Below are 24211 nucleotides of genomic sequence, written 5' to 3' on the forward strand. Positions count from 1 at the left end.
GAGACCAAAATAAAGCAACAACGAATCAGATTAGCCTCACCCCACAGAACCTTCCTGAGAGAACAATCAGAGCCTCAGATTTTCGTAGCCGTTGTGTAACAGTACAACCAAACCTGCCGAGGGCTGAGCTTTCCCAGGGGAGGAGGGTGGGCGCATGGGAATCTATGAAAGTTACCAATACTGGAGAACCAAAGTTACAGGTAAGTAACTTGTTTCTTACTCCAGTATTGGAACTTTCATTGATTCCCATAGCTTGTATCAGAGAAGCTAGCAGTAAGAAACACATTTTGCTTCCCTGAGACCTCATTCTCCGTAACTATATATCATATTACTTTTTTTTTTTAAACATAAAAGTACCATGCAATCACATAAGAAAAACACATCGCAAAATTTGCAAGAACCATAAGAAAGGAAGGAGGGAAGAAAGGAAAGCTCACCACTCAATGGAAGAGGTTCCTCAGGACTGTCTGGACCCACAGCCGTGTCTTCCTGTGCCAAGGTCTCCAGGCAGTAATGTCTTGTAAAGGTGTGCACGCTGCTCCAAGTCGCAGCCCTGCAGATGTCTTTAATCTGGACCCCCGCAAAGAGCCGTAGAGGAAGCCATGGACCTTGTCGAGTGTGCTCTAATTCTGCCCTCTAGAGGCTTGTCCGCTGCAGAATGACAGAACGGTATAGTACTGGAGATCCATCGAGCAATACCCTGTTTGGACAGGGGTAACCGTTTGTGGGGAGCAGTGAACGCAATGAACAATTGCGAAGATTTTCTAAAGGCTTTAGTACGGTCCAAATAAAATTTCAAGCACCGCTGCACGTCCTTTCCGCCGGTGTAGACGGCGGAGGAAAGAAAGCCTGGAGAATCACCGTCTCATTTAAATGAAAGTCCGAAGGCACCTTTGGTATGAACTTTGGATTAGTCCGTAGAATTACTGTATTCCTTTTGAATTGGAGGAAAGGTTTCTGGATTGTAAGAGCTTGTAATTCCCCCATACGTCTTGCTGAAGTGGGAGCAAGAAGGAGTGCTAATTTCCATGAGAGGAATTTCAAATCCACTCTATGAACCGGTTCAAAAGGAGGCTTCATCAGCTGGGTGAGAACCAAGTTCAAATGCCATGTGGGAGGCGGAGGCCTCACGGGAGGAAAAACTCGAAACCGGCCTTTGAGAAATTGTTCGACAATTCTAGAGGACCAAAGAGACTGCCCAGAGGCAGTGCGTCTGTAGCGAGAAACTGCAGCCAAGTGAACCTTTATGGACGAATGAGCCAAACCTGCCTTAGCCAAGGACAGGAAATAAGGAAGAACTTGATGAGGCTGAGACAAATAAGGATCCACACTTTGCTGATGGCACCAGTTGCAAAAGCGTTTCCATTTGAGACGGTAAGTCTGGTTAGCGGAAGGGGCTCTAGCCTGAGAGAGAGAACCCCCCTTATTTCGTTCTAGAGAGGAAGATCTGGGAACTCTCGCTGTTCAGGAGCCATGCTGAGAGGTAAGCAACGAGGATCCGATGCCAGATCTGGCCCTGGAACATCGTGAGACGATCCGGAATCATCCATAGAGGACGTGGAGGGACCAGAAAAAGAAAGTGAAGCTCCGTGAACCAAAAACGCCTCGGCCAAGCCGGGGCTATTAAGATCATTTTGCATGGTTCCATCTTGATCTTTCTGAGTATTCTCGGTATTAACGGAATGGGGGGAAAAGCGCATACAAATGCGCTTGACCAAGCTATCGAAAGCGCATTCCCGAGCAATCCGCGATGGTGAACTTTGCTTGCGTAAGATTAGCATTGTCTGTTTTCCGGGGTTGCGAAAAGATCTATTGAAGGTTTGCCCCACTGGTGAAAAATGTCCTCCAAGACCATCTGGTTTAGTTCCCACTCGTGGCTGACGGATGAAAGCCTGCTGAGCCTGTCCGCCTTTTCGTTGAGGACTCCTGGGAGGTGTTCCGCTGTGAGAGATATTCCGGGGGGGATCGCCCATTCCCAAATCCTCTGGCCCTCCTGCGACAACGGAAGAGATCTGGTACCCCCTTCTTTGTTGATGTAATGCATGGCCGTGGTGTTGTCCGTGCTAACGAGAACCGCTGAACACTGCAACTGCAGCAGAAATGCTTGAAGAGCCAGACAAATCGCTCTGAGTTCCAGGAGGTTGATATAAGGAGGCGGTGCTTGGGTAACCAATGCCCGCTGACCTGCAAGTCCTGAAGCACCGCAGCCCAGCCATCGAGCGAGGCATCTGTTGTGACAACGTGAGGAGCTGGATTGCTTACGAAGGATAGACCTTGGGATAAATTATCCTCCTGTGTCCACCACAAGGCGGCGTCTGTCATTGCCGCAGTAATCACCACCTTGTCGTCGAAAGAGCCGTGAACTTGTTGCCACTGCAGGTCTAGTTGCTCTTGAAGAGATCGCATCCGTAATCTGCAATGGGGTATCAGAGGGATGCATGAAGAGATCACTCCTCGAAGGGATTTGTAACGGCGTACTGAAAGACACTTTCTTTTTCTCAACAGATGAGCCAAGGGCTTCAGTTTTTCTTGTCATTCGAAGGTTGGCGAAGCCTTGTTGAGAGACGTGTCCAAGATAGCCCCTAGGAACCGTGCTCTCTTGGACGGACAGAGCGACGACTTCTCCTTGTTGAGAGTCAAACCCAGATTGCTGAACAGAGTCGTACACGCCCCGACTGTCTCCTCCGCTATTAGCCTGGACGGAGCCTTTAGCAGCCAATCGTCCAGGTAGGGGAAGATTTGATAATGCTGCTTCCTGAGGAAAGCTGCTACCGGTGCCAGCACCTTGGTAAAGATCCTCGGGCAAGAACGAAGTCCAAAGTGTAAAACCCTGAATTGGAAGTGCCTCTTGGCTACTGTGAAGCGTAGAAACCTCCTGTGGGCTGGATGAATAGGGATGTGAAAATACGCATCTTCGAGATCGAGAGTGGCCATGAAATCTCCCGGGTTGAGAAGACGCAAGATATCCTGGAGAGAGACCATCCGAAAGGATTGACTGATGAGATAGATGTTGAGCTCCCTGATATCTAAAATGGGTCGCCATTTCTCCGGCGTCTTCTTGACCAGGAAAAACCTGGAGTAGAAACCGTCCCCCCTCTGAGACAGGGGAACCGGGCTCCACTGCTCCCTTGAGGAGCATCTGATGAACTTCGAGACTTAAGAGACGCAGATGTTTTGAAGGCATAGCAACAGGGGGCTTGGAAGGTGGTATATGAAGAAACTCAAGCGTATGACCATCTCGAATGATGTTGAGCACCCAATGGTCTGATTTTATCAGAGTCCAGTTATGGCGGTATTGAGACACCCTGCCTCCCACAGGTGTCAACGGGGAGGAGGGCACAGTAGGCAGAGCCAGAACGCCACTATTGTCTCTTGGAGGCGTCACGTCCCTCGCGATTCTGTTTTCCTCTAGTGTTTGAGCGAGAGAAAGACGAGGTCTGGCCTTGCCGTTGTTGGTACTGTGGGCGATACGACAGATGTCGAACCATAAGAAGAGTACCGTTGCTGTTGGTACGAGCCTCTGTAGGACGTGGTACTCTTCCCTCTGGCCCCACGGAAAGGAACTTTACGATACTGAAGATTGCCTAGAGACCTCGCCGTCTCCGTATCTTTTTTAATGTCCTGGAGGGCATCATCGACATGTTTCCCAAACAATGCCTCACCATCAAACGGGAGGTCCAGGATCTTGTTCTGAACCTCTGGTCGGAACCAAGTCGCCCAGGCCAGCCCTGCCGACGAAGAACAGCTGCACCTGCCAGAGCACGGAAAGCTGTAGTGGCGATGTCCATGGCGCAGTCAATCACCTCCGCCGACGTAGCCTCCCCCTCCTGAAGAATTTTCTTGGCCTCCAGTGGGAGCTGTTCCAAATAAGGCGAAATGTCGCACCACATTTGGCGATCGTACCTGCAAAGGATCGCCAACGCATTAGCTGCCCGTACTAAAAGACTCGCCATAGAGGAAAACTGTTTCCCCGCATTATCAAGGTGCCTGCCTTCTTTATCGGCAGGGGTGGTGAGTGGTGCAGAAGGATTACGTGACTTACGTTGCGCCGCCTGGAATATTACTGAATCCGGCTTCGGCTGACCAATCAAGGACGCTGGACTATCCTCAGACGCCTTGTACTTCTTTTCGAGGCACGGCAAAACCGGAATAACCGTAGCCGGGTTCTTTATCGCCTTCAAACCCTCGTCCCAGAGATGGTCAACAATGGGAATGGAACGAACCACTTTCCTGTAGGGCTCCTTAAAATCATACAGGAAGCATTCCGTTTGAACTGACTGCATAGGAAGCTGGAATCTACTGGTGGCTTTGCGTTGCCAGTATCCTGATCCTCGTCCGAGGAATCATCATGAACATCCGGGACCACTGGAGGTAAAACTGGACTGGAAATTTGCGGTTGTGAACCCATCTGAGACGGTTGTCCCGGTGAAAATTCTGTAGGAGCCGATTGAGGAGGCACAGTATGCACTGCAGAGAAAATCAAAGGTGGAGGAGGAGGAGCCTGAGAAAACCTCTTCCGATAACCGAATGCTTACCCATCTTTGCAGACATAGGAGAGCCTCTTACTGAGCTACTGAAAAACAAAAATCAGGAATTGCATAAAATAAAACACTATAACGGACAATGTTGGCAAAGTTTTCACCAGTTGAAACAGATGCTAAGCCAAAAACCTGCTTAAGACTGTTCAGCTATTACTAAACCTTTTGTTTTACAAAGGATGCCTCTAGTAGAATTGAAACAGTTTTACCTCAACACAAGGTGAATGAAGTATTACAGCCATTTTTGTGTATCAATAGGAAACATTTGCCAAGAGAAGAGAACTATTCAACAACTGATAAGGAATGTTTACTAAAACGTAAATGGAACTTGTATACAGATCATGGGCAGTTGGCATGGTTGTCCAAACATAAGAATACAAATGTAAGGGTCTGATGCTGGTTGTAGGCTATTCAACCTTTTTCTTTAAAGGTGGTGCATCATGAAGTTTAGACTGCAATTTAATGTTAATTCCTTGTCACGGCACCCAAGCAACAAATGGCCCGACTGGCCATTATCTGGTGTGGAGGAATGTGAGGAGGACTTGAAAGACATGATAGAGGGTAAAAGTGTTCGAGAGAGCACTATGGAGTTGAAGTTCCAAGAAAAGAGACATGACAGAGGAGGATATGAGGTAGAAAAAATAGAATTATAGTCAGCAAGGAAGCACTACAAAAGTGGACGCGACTGAGCAGAAAATGGGCGAACCAACAGACATAAGCCAGCCAGGAGGGAGGAACCAATGGAAAAAGGCGCTATGACATTGGTGACTGGGCCTAACAAGCAGGACAAATCCTCATGAAAAGTCACAAAAGAGGTTTTGCATCCCACAAAGCCACGGTTCCTATGGTGAACCACAGAGTTAAGCATATCCTTGGGGATTGGTAGGCAGCACGGGGAGGATATTGGCACTCAGGCCGGTCCAAAAGGATTCAACTACAGTAACAGCTATGAAGGGAATCTTTAAAATCTTGAAACTCGTTGGGTTGGGGAAGAAAGGACTGCAGAAGAAGTGGACAGGATTGATACAAATACCCATGCTGCGCACGGGCCAAAGAGCCCATGGCAAACCACATGCCGAGCACAGTGAATGTCTAAGGGATTCTTTTTTGTAAAGTAAGATATTATACCTTAATGCCACTTTAACCTTTGTTTTTTTCAGTGAAAATCTATGGCTATAAGCATGCCAGGATGTCTTTCAATGACAGAGTCTAAGCTGTTGGAAGTTTTTAAGTGTGCATACAAAAATCTACTCCAGTGTATGGAGACACCCATCCCGTGCAGGTTAACAACAGTTAGTGGACTTAGTTTGTGAGACTTATTGTATATAAATAAAATCTCTATCACACAATTGCAATTACCACTATGGAGTTGTGGTTCAGCCACACTTTCCATTGAAAAGCCCCCCCCCCCCCCCCAATAACTTCTGACCCCATGGAAAAATTTACACAAACCTTGGCAATCATTTAAAATAGCAAAACACACAAGATGATGGACGGAATGTTGCACATTGGCATAACATTCACCCCCAGTCACAGATCTGGGTTTAATCCATTGTTATTTTGCTCACCACGCCACCCCAGTTCAGACATGGCCATATACAAATCAGTCTTGACCCTGTGCCTCATGGGAACAGTCCAGCCCGAATTGCCAAGCCATGTCTTTCCTGGACCGGAATCTAGGATCGGTTTCGGGGTTTCTGGCTTGGCAGTTCGGGCTGGACTGTTCCCATGAGGCACAGGGTCAAGACTGATTTGCATATGGCTGGGTTCAAACTGGAACGGCATGGTGAGCAAAAAAACGATGGATTTAGGCCCAGATCTCTGTACTGGGGTAAATGTATGACGTAGTTCTGCATTACGCCCATCAACTGTTTTGCAATCATTTAAAATATTCATGTACAGCATGCTAAGTTCTGTGCAAGGGAAGAAAATTAAAGCGAGAGAGTTGAAGACGCACCTCTTTAAAGGGGTACTCTATCACAATGCATTAATCGTCCATAAACCAGACACCTCTCCTATCATTTGTTGTCTTTATCCCTGCACAGCGCTCTGCTGAATTTTGGCTAGCACATACATACAAAAGACAGGGGGACGATGTGGGGGAGGGGGTTATAAGAGAAGGGGGGGGACGGGGGGGGGGGGGGGACATGGTTCCCCAATTTAGATCCCATACACAATTTTGCTTGTACCTACAGCAAAAACACAAAGGATTTTGGCATACTTAGCAAAAAAGCAGAGCTTTATTAAAAAAGCATGCCTTTTTGGGATATGGATGATATCTGTTCAACAGTTTGAGATAAAAGCTTTAGAAAAGGTGCCGGGCGAGCTTGAAACAGTTAATTTCATACATCTTGGCTGTTTTTTTCCCCTACTATTGTTTGAGGGAGTGGGCTGCTTGTCTACCAGATCAGGTCTGCGGAAGCAAAACACAGACCATGGTCAAGGCACTAATCAGTTGAGGTCAAGGTTATAAGTGTTCTTGCAGTTTCTATTACAAGAGGCAGATCAGGTACATTGTCAAAAAAACAAAAACACAAGGCCATCTAAGTGTGCAGAGTAAGCATACTCTGTCCCTGCATGAGCAAAAATACAACTAAAATAAATAGGGGCCATTTAAAGTTTACAAATACCATACTTTTAGCAACAAAGTTCCTCACGGATGCATTTACAGATAAGACAGTCAGGAGATGCACAACTGCCAGGAACAACATGTACACCCGGAAATGAAGAGGATGACTTTTTGCAGGGCCATGGTGACACAGGAGAGTAGCAGTCTGCCACTTGGGGGAAAAAAAGTCACAGTTTTGTGCAAAGTCTGCAAGGTCAAGACGAGTCATGGGACAAGAGCCCACTGAAAGGTCATGCTGAGCCATGGGACAAGAGCTCACTATTCCTTCAGCACATACCGATGCAGAGACACTAAGTTCAAAACACGAGAAGAAGTACAAAAAGTGGAAAAAAGCTATAATGGCGACTCAAGAGTGCACAACACTGGCAAGCAAGTGACAACCTGCACCTAATAGTGTTTGAACTGTATAGTATGGAGTTGAAGGTGCATAACTGGGAAACCCCCTTCGCACCCCAAAAGAAAGTGGTTTCCCTCCATTAATGGACTTCCCCAGGCAGGTGCCTATGCTGCCTATTGGACCTTGGTGCCTGTGGGAACAGTGACCAAAAACCAAGTCAACAGAACCTTCTGTTTGGAGGTCATAGACCCTATGAGAGCTTTCATACCTTCAAACGTTCTAACGCAACATATGTACCCAAATGAATAAATATGCATACATTATTTACCAGGTGAACAATTACAAATTTTGAAGCACAATCTCATTGTACCAATCTAAGTGTTAATATCTAAAAACTTACCATTCTGGGTAGGGCTACAGCACCAACTGTTTTGCACAGTCTTCTCAGATCCCATTTGGAGTTCAACCTAAGAAAGGGGCAACACAGGGTTTATATATACAGAAATAATTGGATGGAAAGTAAAACTTAAATTAAGGATAACATGACAGGCTCTGTCTTTAGACTTCTGCACATTAACTGAGCAACCAAAATTGCCCTTGAATGTTAATCAACAATGTCAACTATCAGATTTCAAGTCTGTCCAGTAATAATTCGGAGTCAGAAAAAGGAGTACATATCTATTCTCTTACAAATGCTTTAAATGGGGATGACATTGTGCACAAATAAAAAAAAAAAAAAAAAAAAAAAAAATCGAAGTTCAGGGTGGAATGCAAGGTTATGCTAGGAGGTGCTGGTACAGAGGTGCATGTACAGGTTCTCCACTAACTGAAGACTTTCGTACCCTGAGTGCCACATCCAAAGTATATACTTTCAAAAAAAGTCCAGATGTGCTTTTTATGCCAGATCAAGAACCAATTCGGCCATCCTTGACATTGGCTTGCAGGCTTTCGGAGTGTATCAGTGTTTCTTAGAGTTTCCAAATGTTACAGTGTCCCACTCATGGCCGCCATTGATTAAGCTAACCAATTTTAAGGCACAGAAGACACAAGAAATGCACACGCCTTTCTTCACATGTGGAGCTCTGTGATAGATCCATGCAAGCTACAATGTTGAAAGTTCTTTGTTCTTTCAAAGGGACTACAATTAAAAAGTTATTAGAACTGCAAGTCTTTTGGCAAGTGTAGAAGCTATAGGGCTTTAAGATAGTACTGGGGCTTTTGTGCATTTCCCGTGAAGGTCCCAGGCCGTAGCTGTACAGGGTTAGACACTAGATGACAAGCTTCAATAAAACTATTAATATGGTGGTGATACAGCTATAGGTCCACCCAGCAGCAGGATTGCCACCGTAGAGTTGGGATCTAATGCAGACCTCTCGATGTAGGACTATGCTGGTGCAAGACTTCTGCATGCATTTGAAAAAAATCGGGTACGCATCAAAGTCAATGGTGCAGGTTTTTGTAATCGCAGTTTCTGTACAGCTAATATTCTAGCTGCTGCTTTTCGACTCCGAAGCAGGGTAAAAAGGTGATATTCTGGAAGGCCTACAACCAGAAGCTGCTGCTTTCAAACTAAGGGAGAACGAGGGCCTGAGTGACTGTACTGGTGCGTTAAGATGCATTCACGGTCTATTAAAAAAACAATGATAAAAAAAAAAAAAAAATCTCCTTTCTCAGACTTACCGCACAACCATGAGATTGTATTTATTTGCATAATGGAGAGCCATGTCCGCAACCTTTCCTCCGGTTACAATTATGTTTGCACCTGCATCAGCAATTGCCTTCACTTGTAATTCCATGAGATTTTCCTCTCCTTTGCTAAAATTCATAAGTTCATCTGCATTCTTAATAAGCACGGTGCCCTTTAAAAAGAACAGCAGTTTTGCTTTAAGTGCCAAGTACTTTGTTAAAATTCAGTAAAGATACAATAAAAAAAATACACTTCAACAGGTTAGAATACGATTATTTGCTTGTACAAAGTCTTCCAGTGTGGGTGGCTGTTACTGTATATTCGCTGAATTATTGGAGAGAGATCATCTACACAGCTTAGCATGGAATGTGCCATAGGCGTTCTAGTGCAATGTGATTCTCTTCTAAGGTGGTAAACCATTTTAATAAGTTGTGACCATCAAAACCATACGAGTATATATTGTTAAATTGGGATCCACAAATCTCTTATCAAAAATGTACGAGACACTGTCACAAGCAAGTACTCGATTGCAGAAAGGGCTCCTGTAATGAGTTGTATGATTTGAGATTAAAGTATTGAGCAGTGAACCAATCTGCAGGGTCAGATGCAAAATACCGTAAAAATGCATATAAAAATAATTAGAACTGTCATGAAAATTAAAAAAATAGATAAGTACATGAAAATGTTAAAATAACCAGGAAGCGCCCATGACCAAGACTATCAACCATGACATTTCCTGCATAGTCTTAACACAGAGTCAATATTTTCAGAACTTAGAGAAACGTAATCATTTTAGAATGTCAAACCTGAAATAAAAATATAATTTGAGAAATTTTATTAAAAAATGTTTTCCACCCACTGGTATTTTCCTAAACTAGTTCTCTAACCTCACCATAATTTTTTTTTTAAACAAGCATTGGCATAGCCAATAGTTCTCGCCTTTGGGACCTTGTAAGTGTTTAGCCAAGCAACAGTTGTTGTTGCACCAAAGAAATTGTGCTGCATAAATAATGAATATGCTACTTACCAGTATGCATCTGTTCTTGGCATGTAGGGCTGCTGACATTCATATCTGTGCATAGATCGCCGCCTAGTGTTGGGTCCGGATGTTTGCACGTTGTTGTCCTGGAAGAGTCTTCGAAGTATCCTTGGATAGGTGACTCCTCCCCTGGACTACAGTGCGCATGGGCATCCTCTCCATCCTCAGATTGTTTTTCGCCATTGTGGCAGTGATGGAGTAGATACAGAAAGTGATGACCATGCTTGCAGTAATTCTGAGAGCTGCAGCTGCGACAGGCGCCGGGGAGGAGGGAGGGCGATATGAATGTCAGCAGCCCTACATGCCAAGAACAGATGCATACTGGTAAGTAGCATATTCAGTTCGAGGCATGTGGGCTGCTGAATTCATATCTGTGCATAGAATACATAGCAGTGCCCTCTATTAGCGGCGGCTACCCGTGCCAGCTGCAGCGGTCTGAAAAAGTGTTTTGAGAACAGCCTGTCCTACAGCTGCCTGCTGTTTTGACTGCACATCTACGCAATAGTGTTTTGTAAATGTGTGTGTAGTGGACCATGTGGCTGCTCTGCATATATCATGCAGGGGAATATTTCCTAGGAAGGCCATGGAAGCCCCCAACTTACGTGTTGAGTGGGCTCGTGGTGGAATAGTTAATGTGCGTTTTGCCTTTTGATAACAGATTTGAATACACTTAACTATCCATCTGGCTATCCCTGCTTTGGAGATGGCGTTACCTTTGTGGTGTGGGGCAAAGGCAACGAACAGTTGTTTTGTCTTCCTGAATGGTTTAGTCCTGTCGATGTAGTACATGAGGGCCCTCCGTACATCTAGTGTATGTAGTGCCCTTTCTGCAACAGTTTGTGGGTTTTGGAAGAAAACGGGCAGTTCAATAGTCTGGTTCATGTGGAACTGTGATATTACCTTGGGCATGAACTTGGGGTTGGTACGTAGTACGACCCTGTTAGCGTGAACCTGAATAAATGGCTCTTGAACGGTTAGTGCCTGGAGTTCACTAACTCTTCTGAGGGAAGTGATCGCTACTAGGAAGGCCACTTTCCAGGTAAGGAATTGAATCTCGCATGAGTGTAGAGGTTCAAAGGGTGGACCCATCAGGCGTGTGAGGACCAAGTTGAGGTTCCACATTGGAGCCGGTGGGTGACTAGGTGGAATGACTCGTTTGAGCCCCTCCAAGAATGCTTTGATGGCAGGCACTCTGAATAGAGAGAGGTGCTGCCTGGTTTGCAGATAGGCTGACATTGCGGTCAAATGGACACGTATAGAGGTGTACGCCAGATTGCATCGATATAGGTGTAAGAGATAACAGATGATGTTTTGGATGGATGCGTCCAGCGGGTTGATGTCATTATGTCCGCAATAAATGACGAACCTTTTCCATTTGGCTGCATAGCAAGCTCTGGTAGTGGGTCTCCTGGCCTCCTTGATGATGTCCATACAGTCAGGTGGCAGGTTGAGATAGCCAAACTCTAGGACTTCAGGAGCCAGATCGCCAGATTCAGCTGTTGCGGATCTGGGTGCTGAACCTCTCCATGGTTCTGCGTCAAATGCGCGGGTTTGATCCGCAGCCTTTGATGCGGCACCACGGAAAGTTCGAGGAAGGTGGTGTACCACGGCTGGCGTGCCCACGTGGGAGCAACTAGGACGAGTGTCAGGGAGTGTTGTCGGAGTTTGCGAGCCACCAGCGGTATCAACGGTGCTGGGGGAAAAGCGTACGCAAATTTGCCGGACCAGTTCATCCATATCGCATTGCCCTGCGACTGCGGATGTGGGAATCTGGCGGCGAAGCTTGGGCATTTTGCGTTTTCGCTTGTCGCGAATAGGTCTATCTCCGGATGACCCCACTGCTGAAAGTACGGTTGGAGTACTGATGGGTGTAACTCCCACTCGTGCATTTGGTGGCTGTGTCTGCTGAGCAGATCCGCCATCTGGTTGTCCTTGCCAGGGAGGTGTTCCGCCATGAGGAACATGTTCCTTTGAATGGCCCACTTCCACATGCTCTGAGCCAGATGAGACAACTGTGGAGAGTGTGTGCCTCCCTGTTTCTGTATGTAGTACATTGCGGTCATGTTGTCCGTCCGGATCAACACGACCTTGTTGCATAGATGTACTTTGAACGCCTTCATGGCTAGGAAGATTGCCATCAATTCCAGAAGGTTGATGTGCAACTTCTTTTGTTGTGTTGTCCATAGTCCTTGCACTGTGTAGTGGAGTACATGAGCTCCCCATCCCTGGAGAGACGCGTCCGCTGTCAGTACTATTTGTGGGACAGGCTCTTGGAACGGTCGGCCCTTGCAAAGGTTTTGTGGATTCCACCAATGCAGAGAGTTGTATGCCCGACCGCTCACCAACACTAGGTCCTTTAACTGTCCTTGAGCCTGATTCCACTGACGTGCTAGGCACTCCTGAAGTGGGCGCATATGTAATCTCGCGTGCGGGACTATGAAGATGCAGGAGGCCATCATGCCTATCAACTGCATGAACACTCGCGCTGGAAGTGAGTGATTGGGTTTGAATTTGGAGATCAGCAGTTGTATGCTGTCGATCCTCACTAAATTTGGCTGAGCTGTGGCCGCCCGAGTGTCTATAGTCGCACCTAGGTACTGTTGTACGTGTGCGGGCTGGAGATGGGACTTTGGATAATTCAGTGAGAATCCCAGACTGTGAAGAAGGTGAATGGTGCGGGACATGTGGCTTGCACATTGCTGGGCTGACTTCGCTTGAACGAGCCAGTCGTCTAGGTAGGGGTAGACGTGTATATGCTGCCTCCGTAGATGTGCTGCCACCGTAGCGAGGCACTTCGTGAAAACCCTGGGCGCTGTTGTCACGCCGAAGGGAAGGACTTTGAACTGATAGTGCTGCCCCTGAACAGTGAACCTGAGGTATTTTTTGTGTGAGGGGTGGATGGGTATGTGAAAGTACGCATCCTTGAGGTCCAGTGTGGCTAGGAAGTCTCCCTGCTTGAGAAGCGGAAGGACTTGCTGTAGAGTGAGCATATGAAAGTGCTCTGAAAGAATGTACTGGTTCAGGGGTCTCAGGTCCAATATAGGTCTGAGCGACCCGTCCTTTTTTGGAATTAAGAAGTAGAGGGAGTACACTCCCGCACCCTGCTCGTGGATGGGTACGACCTCTATAGCGCCTTTTAGAAGCATACTTTGCACTTCTTGCTGTAAGAGCGTTAAGTGCTCTGAGGACATAGGACGGCTTCTTGGTGGTATTGTGGGTGGAGTGGAGGTTAACTCCAGACAGTAACCGTATTTTATAATATCTTTGACCCACCTGTCCGTGGTGATGGAATTCCACGTGGACAGGAACCTTTGTAGCCTTCCCCCGACAGGTGTTATGTGGTCGGGAGGAAGGGAGAGGGCGTCACTGCTTGTTCTTGGGGGAGGACCTGGTGTTGCCGTAGCCGCGTCCTCTGCCCTTTGTGCTGGAGCCACGATATCCACCTCGGGTGTTTTTATCATAGGTGGTCTGTGTATTGCCTTTGTTATATGTTTGTTGTGACCCCTGTCCTCTACCTGCTCCCTTGTTTCCGGGGCGACGAAAGGAGCCGCTCCGAAAGGACTGAGTTTGTAGTGCGCCCATGGACTTTGCAGTGTCCGTATCCTTTTTTATCTTTTCGAGGGTGGTGTCAACCTCTGGCCCGAATAAATAGTCGGGGTTGACGGGTTGGTTCAATATATTGTTTTGTACCTCAGGCTTGAATCCTGAGATCCGTAGCCAGGCATGTCGTCGCAACATGACGCTTGTGTTTATGGCTCTGGCAGCCGTGTCTGCAACATCTAGTGCGCATTTGATGGAAGCGTTCGTTAGTAGCTGTCCTTCTCTGATGAGCATTTCTGCGCCTTCCTTGAACTGGTCAGGGAGATGTTGGAATATTTGCTCAAGTGTGTCATAGTGCGCTCTATCATAGCGAGCAAGGAGCGCCTGAGTGTTGGCTATGCGCCATATGTTGGCAGCTTGGGCGGCAACTCGCTTGCCAGAGGTTTCTAACACCTTGGACTCTTTGTCCGGGGGAGGAGCGTCACCTGTTGTTTGCGAGTGTGCCCTCTTGCGTGCATTCGCTACGACGATGGAGTCGAGTGGTAATTGTCCTCTGATGTAAGTAGGATCCCCAGGTGCTGATCTGTATTTTTTATCAATCCTGGGGTTTATCACTCGTGCCCTGGTGGGTTCTTTGAAAATGTCCTTGGCTGGTTTGAGGACCCCCTTCAACATTGGCAGAGTCTTTACATGTCTGAGGATGCAAAGGTGTCCATTAGAAAGTCATCTTCGATGGTATCAGAGTGAAGCTGCACCCCATGGTTATTGGCAGCACGTTCGATAAGAGCATTGAACGCTGCAGTATCCTCCGTAGGAGATGTCTTTGCCCCATAGAGTTGTGGATCCTGTGCATCGAGAGGTGCACTGGGGTCTGCAGGGTCGCCCCAAGTTTGATCAGGGTCCTGCTGGTCATCAGGGTCCGTGTCTACATGGTAGGGGACTTGGTCAGCCATGTAGTCCTCCAATGCGCCTGTATCGGAGCGTGTGGGGGAGAACCGGTGTGGATCCTGGTAGGATGAATGGAAGGGTTCATAAAGGAGAGGTTCCGATTCTGCAGGCAACTTCCTTTTTAGTGGGATCCTGAAAGGGTCCAATGGCGGCTCCGAAGTTATCCTTCGGTCCTGGAGAATCATTCTGCCAGTGCCGGCGTCGATGATACGTGCTGGAGACGTCTCAGCAGGTGTGACCGTAGGTTGGGTGACCCGTGTCCTGAGTTGGAACATTTTTGGGATTGTTGACGGAGGCAAGCCGAAGGTAATGTTGGTCGGCACCGAAGAGGCTGCGGGAGCTCCGACCGAACCGGAGCCCGACGTGTCCTGGAGGACAGGTGTGGTTTTGCTGCCTTGCGTCACACCAGGTCGTACTTGGGGCGCCTTCGAGGCTTTGGCACCGGCCAGGCTCGTAGAGGCGGCCGTAGATTTTTTCGGTGCCGGAGGGTCATCGAGTCGGGGTGAAGAGATCACCGTCGAAGTCTTCGATACCTGAGGCTTAGGTGTCGTCGAGGGAGCGATGTGAGACACAGCAGGCGGTACGGCCCTTGGTGTCGTCGGTGCCGGTAGCCGAGCAGGTTTGTCGGTGCCGATGGCTTTTTTCCGTTTGTCGACTCCAACGTCGCCCGCCTCAAGTTCGGCACCGAAGTCCCTCTTGGTGCGGTCGGTGCCGATGCGGTGCGCTGGCGTCGAAGGCCTCGATCCGACCAGCGCTACTTTCAGTTTCGGTTTCGGTGGAACCTGAGCAGCTTTCGGTTTTGTGATAGGGAAACCAGCCTGTTTATGTAGTAATGGCTGCCGCTGAACGTCCGAGGCCGGGCCCGAGGGCGGGGCCGAAGAACTGCGGGATGGGTCTCGGGTAAGGCCCGAAGGCGATCCCTCGACCGGAGCCATAGGCTGTGGCACTGGTGTTTGAACGGTTTGAACAGGTAGGCCTTGTTCATCATTGGAGCTACTTTCTTCGGCCCCGAAGGCCTCCTCGTCGTCTCCTACCTCGGTGTCGTCTTCACCTCTGTGGAAGAGTGACTCGTCTTCCTCGTCCGATCCGGGTTCGTGTTCGGAAACGGGACTGGAGGGCAAGACTTCCAATTCCTCGACGTCCTCGGCCTCGCCGAAGATGTCTGTCGGGGCCGGTGCCGCGTGCTGCGCCTCGAGTCTCGCCGCTCGTCGATTCCGCAGAGTCTTCTTCGAGCGGAACCGGGCACAGGCCATGCATGTTGATTCGTCGTGGTCCGGCGAAAGGCATTTGTTGCACACCGGATGGACGTCGATGTGTGGGTACTTCGCATTGCATACCGGACACCTTTTGAACGGCGTCCTGGATTCCATCGTCGAAGTCGTCGATGGACAGGTAAATGCGAAAGCAGTCGGTGCTGAAAGTTAGTAAACTAACAAATTCTATCGAAACCCGATCGATAAACAGTACCGACGCGAACTAAAGGCCTTTTGGCCTCGAAAAAATATTTTCCTAACTTGAGCTAAGATAGCACATCCGAACCCAATGGCGGAAAAAAACAATCTGAGGATGGAGAGGATGCCCATGCGCACTGTAGTCCAGGGGAGGAGTCACCTATCCAAGGATACTTCGAAGACTCTTCCAGGACAACAACGTGCAAACATCCGGACCCAACACTAGGCGGCGATCTATGCACAGATATGAATTCAGCAGCCCACATGCCTCGAACATACTTATAAGGTCCCAAAAGTGAGACCTATTGGCTATGCCAATGCTTGTTCTTTGTAAAGAAATAGATGCTTGTTTCTACTTCTTTACTTTTGCTATAATCGCGGCAACAGCGCTTTATTTTTAACATTAAAAGTAAAGCACCGGTGCCGTGATTATACCAAAGGTAAAGAAATAGAAACAAGCATCTATTTCTTGACTTTTGCTATAATCGCGGCACCAGCGCTTTATTTTTAACATTACAAGTAAAGCGCCGGTGCCCGATTATAGCAAAAGCGCCTTCATGAAGTACAGTACCCGTGACGGAGACATATGGCCGCTGCGCGCGTTCACGCACACATGCACGCAGGCTTTAGGTCAGCGGCTGCAGCACTTTGAAAATCCCCTTACAAAAATTCGAGCAACAGCGCATGCGCTGTTCTAGGCTCGACCTAAAACCATTTTCTTCTGAAGGAATGTATCCAGGCAAGTTCTGTTATTTAACAAACCTCTTAAATACGACTAGCTTCATGAAACTCTAAAAAGGGTTACGACAGGTTACAATGTCCACACCTTTCTCATTTATAAAACAAGCAAACAAAACCCCTACGTTTTTCTGAAGTTACTCCTAAACTCACCCTATTTGGTTATTTATTTTGCTGTAGTTAGTTTTGGGAGCAGAGAAAGGAGACTTGTCCTTTGCTGTGGAATCTGAATCCATGCAGTAGTATTCGCACAAATAGAAAGCAAACTCAATGTTGAATTCTGCCTAGGTGTGCTAAGGAATGACGAATTAAATGTGGCTTCTTGGCACTGTCCGCAAAAGTCAGAAGAGATCATGCACGTCATAAGGTATAGTTACAATTAATGTTATTGGTTTCCATAACGCCGATTATCAATGTTGCTGATGGCACAGAGCAACTGATTTCTAACTTCGATGTTGCAGTGTTTAAGTGTGTATGTGTGTGCAGGAGTGAAGTAAACACACCTAAAGCACTTTTCTATGTAAAGCGCTTGACTGGACATTTCGAGTTGGAATTCTAACGAGATAAACAGCATACCCAGATGTCAATAAGCTTGATGTACTACATAGAGGAGTTCCATATGGATCAGTCTGGCGAGAAGTAGGCAATAAACTACAATTAGATTAAGAAAAGCATTTTCCTTTATGCAATTTTGAGAAGATGGTCTGCACAGTTCAGCACTGTGCAGTCTTACAGGGTGTTGCCCTGAGCGAGCCCATGATGCAAACATGTTAACAGAAAAATGAAACACTCCCCGCCAACGGAGGTCCCTGAGCAGTAGGTACACCTAGTTTTCTAGGAACTACTGCAGGGACCTCATGGTAAAACTAGTATTCAAGAATGAATAAAAAAAATGAAATGTGGATGTGACCTGCTAGGGGAATTGCGCAGATGTGAACCGTGATGACTCCGCTGTACCCCCTCAGTAGAAGAATCGAACAGTTGGCATTTAGGGGATGCAATCTCATGCTAACAGAACCCACATTGAGCACGGAAGTTGGATTATGCGCTCCGCCATCTTGGGGGTTTTGAGAAGGGATGTGGTCGGAGGCTATGCAACCGAGAAAGGGCACAGTAAAACCACCTGTGATTCCTGGATGATAGCAGCAGAGGCCCATGCAGTGCGACTGCTGCAGCACTAGCAGCAATCGAGAGCAACAGGGCGGACTGCTCGACCCTCTCCAGAGAGCAATGCTCAGTGTAGCTCGGCAGAGAAAAGCGAGCAATGACCACCAGAGGCATAAGGTTGCCCAATCAGCAAATGAGTACTGTCCTTTTGGAATAGGGGGGAGGCAGGGGCCATTTGTGATCATCACTAAAGAAATTAGTAGAATACCCTCCCGCTGTCCTTAATGGGCAGGCTTGCTAAATCAAAGATGGCAATGCACCCTAGGTGCCTTTATGCGCTCCAGAATTCGCTCTGCCCGATGCGAGTATTCAAGCAACTGAACACGATAACCGACCTCTTTAGTCTGGGCCGGGAAGAGAAGTAGAGTAATTCTCACCACTCTGATTCAGATATGAGGAGGGGGGACTGGAAGCCCCACGCTTTGATTTATACTACTATGCCGCCCAATTGCATCCTGCAATGGTTGGCAGAAGGGGACAACTGGGAAAAACGACTGTTGGCTGGCAGGGCGGACCCAGGGGACCTCTCAATAGCCCTGATGAAGAACAGGGGGGCGGAAGGGGATCTTCCATATGTAGTGTGACAAACGGCGAGCATTTGGCAGCCATTTGTAGAAAAGGTGCTACACCGGGCGCCATTCCATAGAGAACTGCCTATTTGGATCCTAGTCCCCGTCAGGGAGATTGCCAAACACAGATCTTTTCAGGCCTGGAGAGATGGCGGATGAGAGGTCCTTGCACACCTTTTTCCGAATGAGATCTTCATAACATATAAACAAGCGGGAGCGAGGGGTTTGTCCTTAGACGGGGTCAGTACCTTCAATACAGGGGAATTCAGGAAGTAGTCAAGGTCACCTGGTTGCAATATCCGGACATCCCCCCCAACCAACACATACCTTAAATATTCTTCTTACATAAGGTTCCGGCCGCAGGATATCGCTTATATACAAGGCCATGAAGCAGGACTCTACTGCCCCGACACCACAGTCAAGGGATGTTTGGGAAAGGGACCTCAATATATAACTATACGAGAGGGCTTGGGCAACTATTAATGAGCTCGCACGTACAGTCTCATGTAATGCCAGGTTCAAACTGATTCATTACAACTTCTTACATCGTACTTCACTTACACCAGTGAAGTTGAGACATATCCCACAGTAAGGCCTTAAAATGTCCCAGATGCGCCGATGAAAACACGGGCTTTATCCATATATTGTGGGAGTGCCCCGAGGTAAGGCAGTTCTGGACACAGGTCGCGGAAAAGATGCGCACAGTTACGGGTCTCCCGCTAAGGGAGGAACCGCTGCAGTGCCTATTGGCTTATGTACGTAGACGCAAAAAACGGAAACTGCCCTATAAATTACTTCAGCTGATGCTAGTCCTGGCCAGACGCAGGTTGGCCATAACATGGATGGGGCATAGAAGCCCGGAAATAGCAACGTGGCTCAGGGACACCAGGGAATGGGCGTTAGCTGAGGAAACACATGAAATTAACACGCAAGGACGAAGGCCTGCAGGCAGAGCGCACAGAATGGAGAGAGCGGTGTAGTACGGGGTTCGCAGCGGAAGAGGAAGGGAGTATTGCATACGAGAGCAGCGAGAGCGACATAGGCGGAGAGGAAAGCCGGCGGGGGCAGAATAGATGATATGAGTGCCGGCCCTCTGTGGCTAACTGTTCTAAATTTGCTGTGCTGCACGCTATTGAAATATATGCCAGTAATTCTGTGAAATCTGAAAGGATGTAAAATGTTATAAGAGTCTAATACCGGCGATGGAGGCTTCCAGGACATTGTATGCTGTAGTGCTGGTTTTTTGATGTTCCGTTGAGTTATTAGAAAATTGTAACACAAGGCCCTGGTGAAGGATGAAAGGATAATGGGCTCAATTATGTAAGGGTGTGCTATGTTACTCTAAACAGCATAGAAGGATGACACCCAAAGTAAAGAACGAAATGGATGGAGGAAAAAGGGCTAACTAGAAGCAGGAGAACAAGAGAGCTAGAGCGCCCTAGAGGGGGAATGCGAGGAGACTCTGGCACTGCAGGGGATGGTGGGACAGGCCACAGCGATCTGACCCGTAAACAGAGAGGAGATTAGAGTTGTCGTCCAGACAACGCTGCGGACAATCCGGAGTAGCTGCAGTGCCTCACTACCTGCGGAAGTAAGAGAAAACATGGGAGGCTTGAGAGCTTAACTCAGAGACCAGGTCAGGAAGATCTGATACGAGATCAGAGATACTGATGCACTGTCAGAGAGACCTCAGAGGCTAGACTAGCGACAATTGGTCAAACAGAGCCTACTAATGCTAAGCAGGTGGCTCCAAAAGATGCAGAAGCCCCCTGAGAATCAGGGCAGTTGAGGACCCCCCCCCATCTCCATCAAGCTAGTGAGAGAATGACAGAAGGAAGTCGGAACATACAGAGTGAACCAAGAACACCCAGCAAAGATCGGGCAGGGTGACATCAGTACTGTCTGTAACACAGATCAGGCAAGGGCGAATATAATAGCTTCCATGGCCAAGAAAGAGCAACCAGTGAAAGAAATGTACAAGTCTAAAAAGGGTCCAAGGGCTAGAAAGGGGACTGAACTGAAAGCCTGACAATCATTCCCAAAAATGGAAGTTACCAGCCCACTCCCCCCCCCCCCCCTTAGGGGGAGGCAGTTACATCAAGAATCCCTGCAGCTCTTTTTGCAAGAAATAAAAAAAAAAAAAAAAAAAGAGCTGGGTTCCATAAGGGCAAACGCGAAGACATGCCCGCATGACCTGCAGCAAGTCGTCACTGCTCTGGGCCAGAGGATCGAGAATACTGAAACTCCTCTTGAGAAGAGTCCGGAAGAACTGCACTTCCCGACCGACAGGATCCAAATCTCTGGAGGAAATGCTTGAAAACCATCTGGTCTACAAGAAGATAATTAAAACACTTCTCACACCAACATTAAGAACAGGGGCTTACCGTAGCCGGTGGGACCGAACATCCAAGCCTACAGTGGCAGATTACTACAAACTCTTAGGGGCAGACTAGCAGATCTGCCTCCCAAGATTAGACAGAGCACAGTGTGACAACAGAACCCGAAAAAAGACCTTCCTCAGGCACACCATTACGACAAAAAAGGAAGAAATACTGGCCTTGGCAATTAAGCAAGCAACGCTCTGGTTCAAGGAACACAAGAATAAACTATTACAAAATCTGTCAGGGGCTATCCTTAAGAGGCAGTGAGAACTTAGACTGCCCACAGACTTCCTCTATGCCAAAGATATACGATACAAACAAGGTCAATACCTTCCAATTTTTCTTCACCTGGGACAAGAAGCCGGCGAAACACAAGCTTGAGGAAGCACAAGTCACAATCAAACCATCAGAGGGGACGGGTAAAGAGAACAGTAAAATAAGCATGGAGACAAAAAAATCCCAACAGCTTCAAAGATTGAGAAGGCCAAACCAAACACAGCAGGCAAAGAATCTAGACACACTAGAAAGTACCGGATAAAGCGAAGAGGAATCACCAGAGTTGGGGGTTCATGAATGACCATTATTACAGTACGGCTTAGGGGGAAGTACGTGACTGACCTTGTACATGCAACTGAACAATAATGGGCAGGTGGGTTTGGGGTAAGGTGAGGAGAAATTCCCTGAACTGAGAAACTATACGGTAAGAACGGATGACAGACATCTGCAAAGGGACAGGAACAAGGTTTCCACAATTTTACTTACTCAGAGCAATTAAAGAAATCATGAGGTGACATTGGTCTTCTAAAAGAGACCCATCTACTGAAGCAGAACTGGGGTGGGGAAAAAGATGATCAGAAATGGAATCCAATGCAAAATTCTTCACCATGAAGGCAGGAGTAGCTATATTGCGTTTGGAACAATGTGTCGGCAGATTAGAAGGGTACTGAGCGATACGGTGGGTAGATCAATATAGATGCTATTAGAACTATGGTGACGCATATAGGAAAGTGTCCCTTTTTTACATGGTCACCACCACTTTTGGCAGGTATCGGATGCAATTTTCACAGAAGGGCACTGTGCCCAAGTGCCAGATCTCTCTCCCTAAAACTGTACAATTGTTCCACCATTTGGAAATACCTTTAGGACCCCCTGTAAGTACCTAGTAAATGGTATCCCTTCTACCTAGGGAAGGGTTCCTAAGGGCTGTAGCAAGAATTGTGCAACCCTAAGAGTCCCCTCAGCACCCTCATGCAAACTGCCACTGCAGACTGCGTGCCTTAGTGCAGACAAAAGTGAAAATACGACATGGCACACAGCTTGTGTGCCATGTCTGCAGACACTGCATGCAGTATAGGTTAGTTATCACTACAGTAGGCCTTACAGCTCTTGAAGAACAAGTTACTTGCCTTCGGTAACGATGTATCTGTAAGAAACATTAGTTCGATTCCTCACCTTAGAATATCCTCAGACTGGATCCGGAAGATTTTTGTAGCAATACCCCTTGCACGTCGCTAGGCGTCGTCTGCGGCTCCGCGTCCGTCGTGCCCCGGAATGACGGAGTACTTAGACGCCGCCCTCGTGCGCTGACGTCAGTTCTTGTACATAGCTTTCCGCGCCAGGAACGCAGAGCCATACAAGAGACAGACACTGGTGCCTAAAAATCTAGGGCCCTGAAAGGGATAGCCTTAACCCTAGATGTCAGTTCGCAGAACGGGGAGGATGGGTGGGTCGGTGAGGAATCTAACTAACTAATGTTTCTTACAGATACATCGTTACCGAAGGTAAGTAACTTGTTCATCTGAAAGAAACACCTTAGTTAGATTCCTCACCTTAGAATAGATACCCAAGCAATACCAACCCCGGTGGTGGGTCTGCGAACCAAGATCACACCAGAAAGTCCTGGAGGACAGAACGGCCAAAGAAGCCATCCCTCCGGACTTGGCTGTCTAGGCAATAATGCCTGGCAAACGTGTGCAGCGAAGCCCACGTCGCCGCCTGACAGATGTCCTGCAAAGGGACTCCCCGTCCCAAAGCAGTAGTAGCCGTCGTTGCCCGAGTAGAATGGGCTCGCAGCCCAACAGGAGGGTCCTTTTTTGCCAAGGAATAGCAGATTTTTATACACAAAACTACCCACCGGGAGAGCGCACGTTTTGGGTCCAGACGGTGGAGCCGCTCTTCCTCTTTGGAAGGATGCGGAAAGAAGGTGGGCAAGGTGACAGATTGCCCAAGATGAAAGGGGGTCACCACTTTCGGTAGAAAGGAAGGACGAGGCCGAAGGACAACCTTGTCCGGATGAACAGATAGAAAAGGAGGCTTGAACGATAGAGCCTGGAGCTCACTCACCCGTCTAGCCGAGGTGATGGCTACCAGGATAGCAGTCTTAAGAGTTAGAAGACGAAGAGGACAATTGTGAAGAGGCTCAAAGGGAGCGCACATCAGGAATGTCAAGACAAGATTCAAGTCCCACTGAGGCATTACAAAAGGGACAGGAGGGAACGTGTGAGTAATGCCTTTAAGAAAGCGTGACACTACAGGGGACTTGAAAAGAGAGGGTTGATCAGGAAGCCGTAATAAGGCAGAGATGGCAGCAAGATAACCTTTCAAGGTGCCCAGGGCAGAGCCCTGCCGGGCCAAAGAAAGAAGAAAGAGGAGAACCTCAGAAAGAGGGGCGGAAAGGGGATCCACAGCCTTTGCTGTGCACCATGCCACAAATTTGTTCCACCGGCAGGCGTATACAGTCTTTGTGGAGGGACGCCTGGCTGCCAGAATGACATCACAGACTTCAGGAGGCAAGTCAAATGGCATCAACTGCCGCCGCTCAATCTCCACGCATGGAGGTGGAGGCTGGACAGGTTCGGGTGGAGGACCGTCCCCTGCTGCTGCGACAGAAGATCCTCCCGAAGGGGCAGACGTATCGGAGGATCGGTCAACATACTGAGTAGCTCGGGATACCAGTATCTTCATGCCCAATCCGGAGCCACCAAGATGACTTGGGCCCGGTCGCACCTGATCTTCTTCAGCACTCTGGGCAGAAGTGGTATAGGCGGAAAGGCGTACAACAGACCGCAACTCCACTCGCGCCGAAAAGCGTCGCCGAGCGAGTGCCGCCTTGGAAATTCCAACGCGCAGAACTGCTGACATTGCGCGTTCTCGTCGGTGGCGAATAGATCTAACCAAGGCTCTCCCC

The 24211-nt window shown here is 47.9% G+C and overlaps 1 protein-coding gene across 3 annotated transcripts in view; it reads right to left on the minus strand.

Moving 5' to 3' along the window:
• The window catches only part of CCT8 (chaperonin containing TCP1 subunit 8), a 123502-nt gene that overhangs the window by 37688 nt on the left and 61603 nt on the right, over window positions 1-24211 (minus strand). For all 3 annotated transcript variants that reach the window (XM_085623090.1, XM_085623088.1, XM_085623089.1), the window contains exons 8-9: window positions 9185-9363; window positions 7905-7971 (exon numbers count right to left, since the gene is read on the minus strand). In XM_085623090.1, coding sequence (XP_085479216.1) covers window positions 7905-7971; window positions 9185-9363 — 246 coding nt within the window. The remainder of the gene's footprint in view (window positions 1-7904; window positions 7972-9184; window positions 9364-24211) is intronic.

The sequence above is a fragment of the Triturus cristatus genome, chromosome 8, assembly GCF_964204655.1.
Source record: "Triturus cristatus chromosome 8, aTriCri1.1, whole genome shotgun sequence".
In the NCBI taxonomy this organism is placed as follows: Eukaryota; Metazoa; Chordata; class Amphibia; order Caudata; family Salamandridae; genus Triturus; species Triturus cristatus.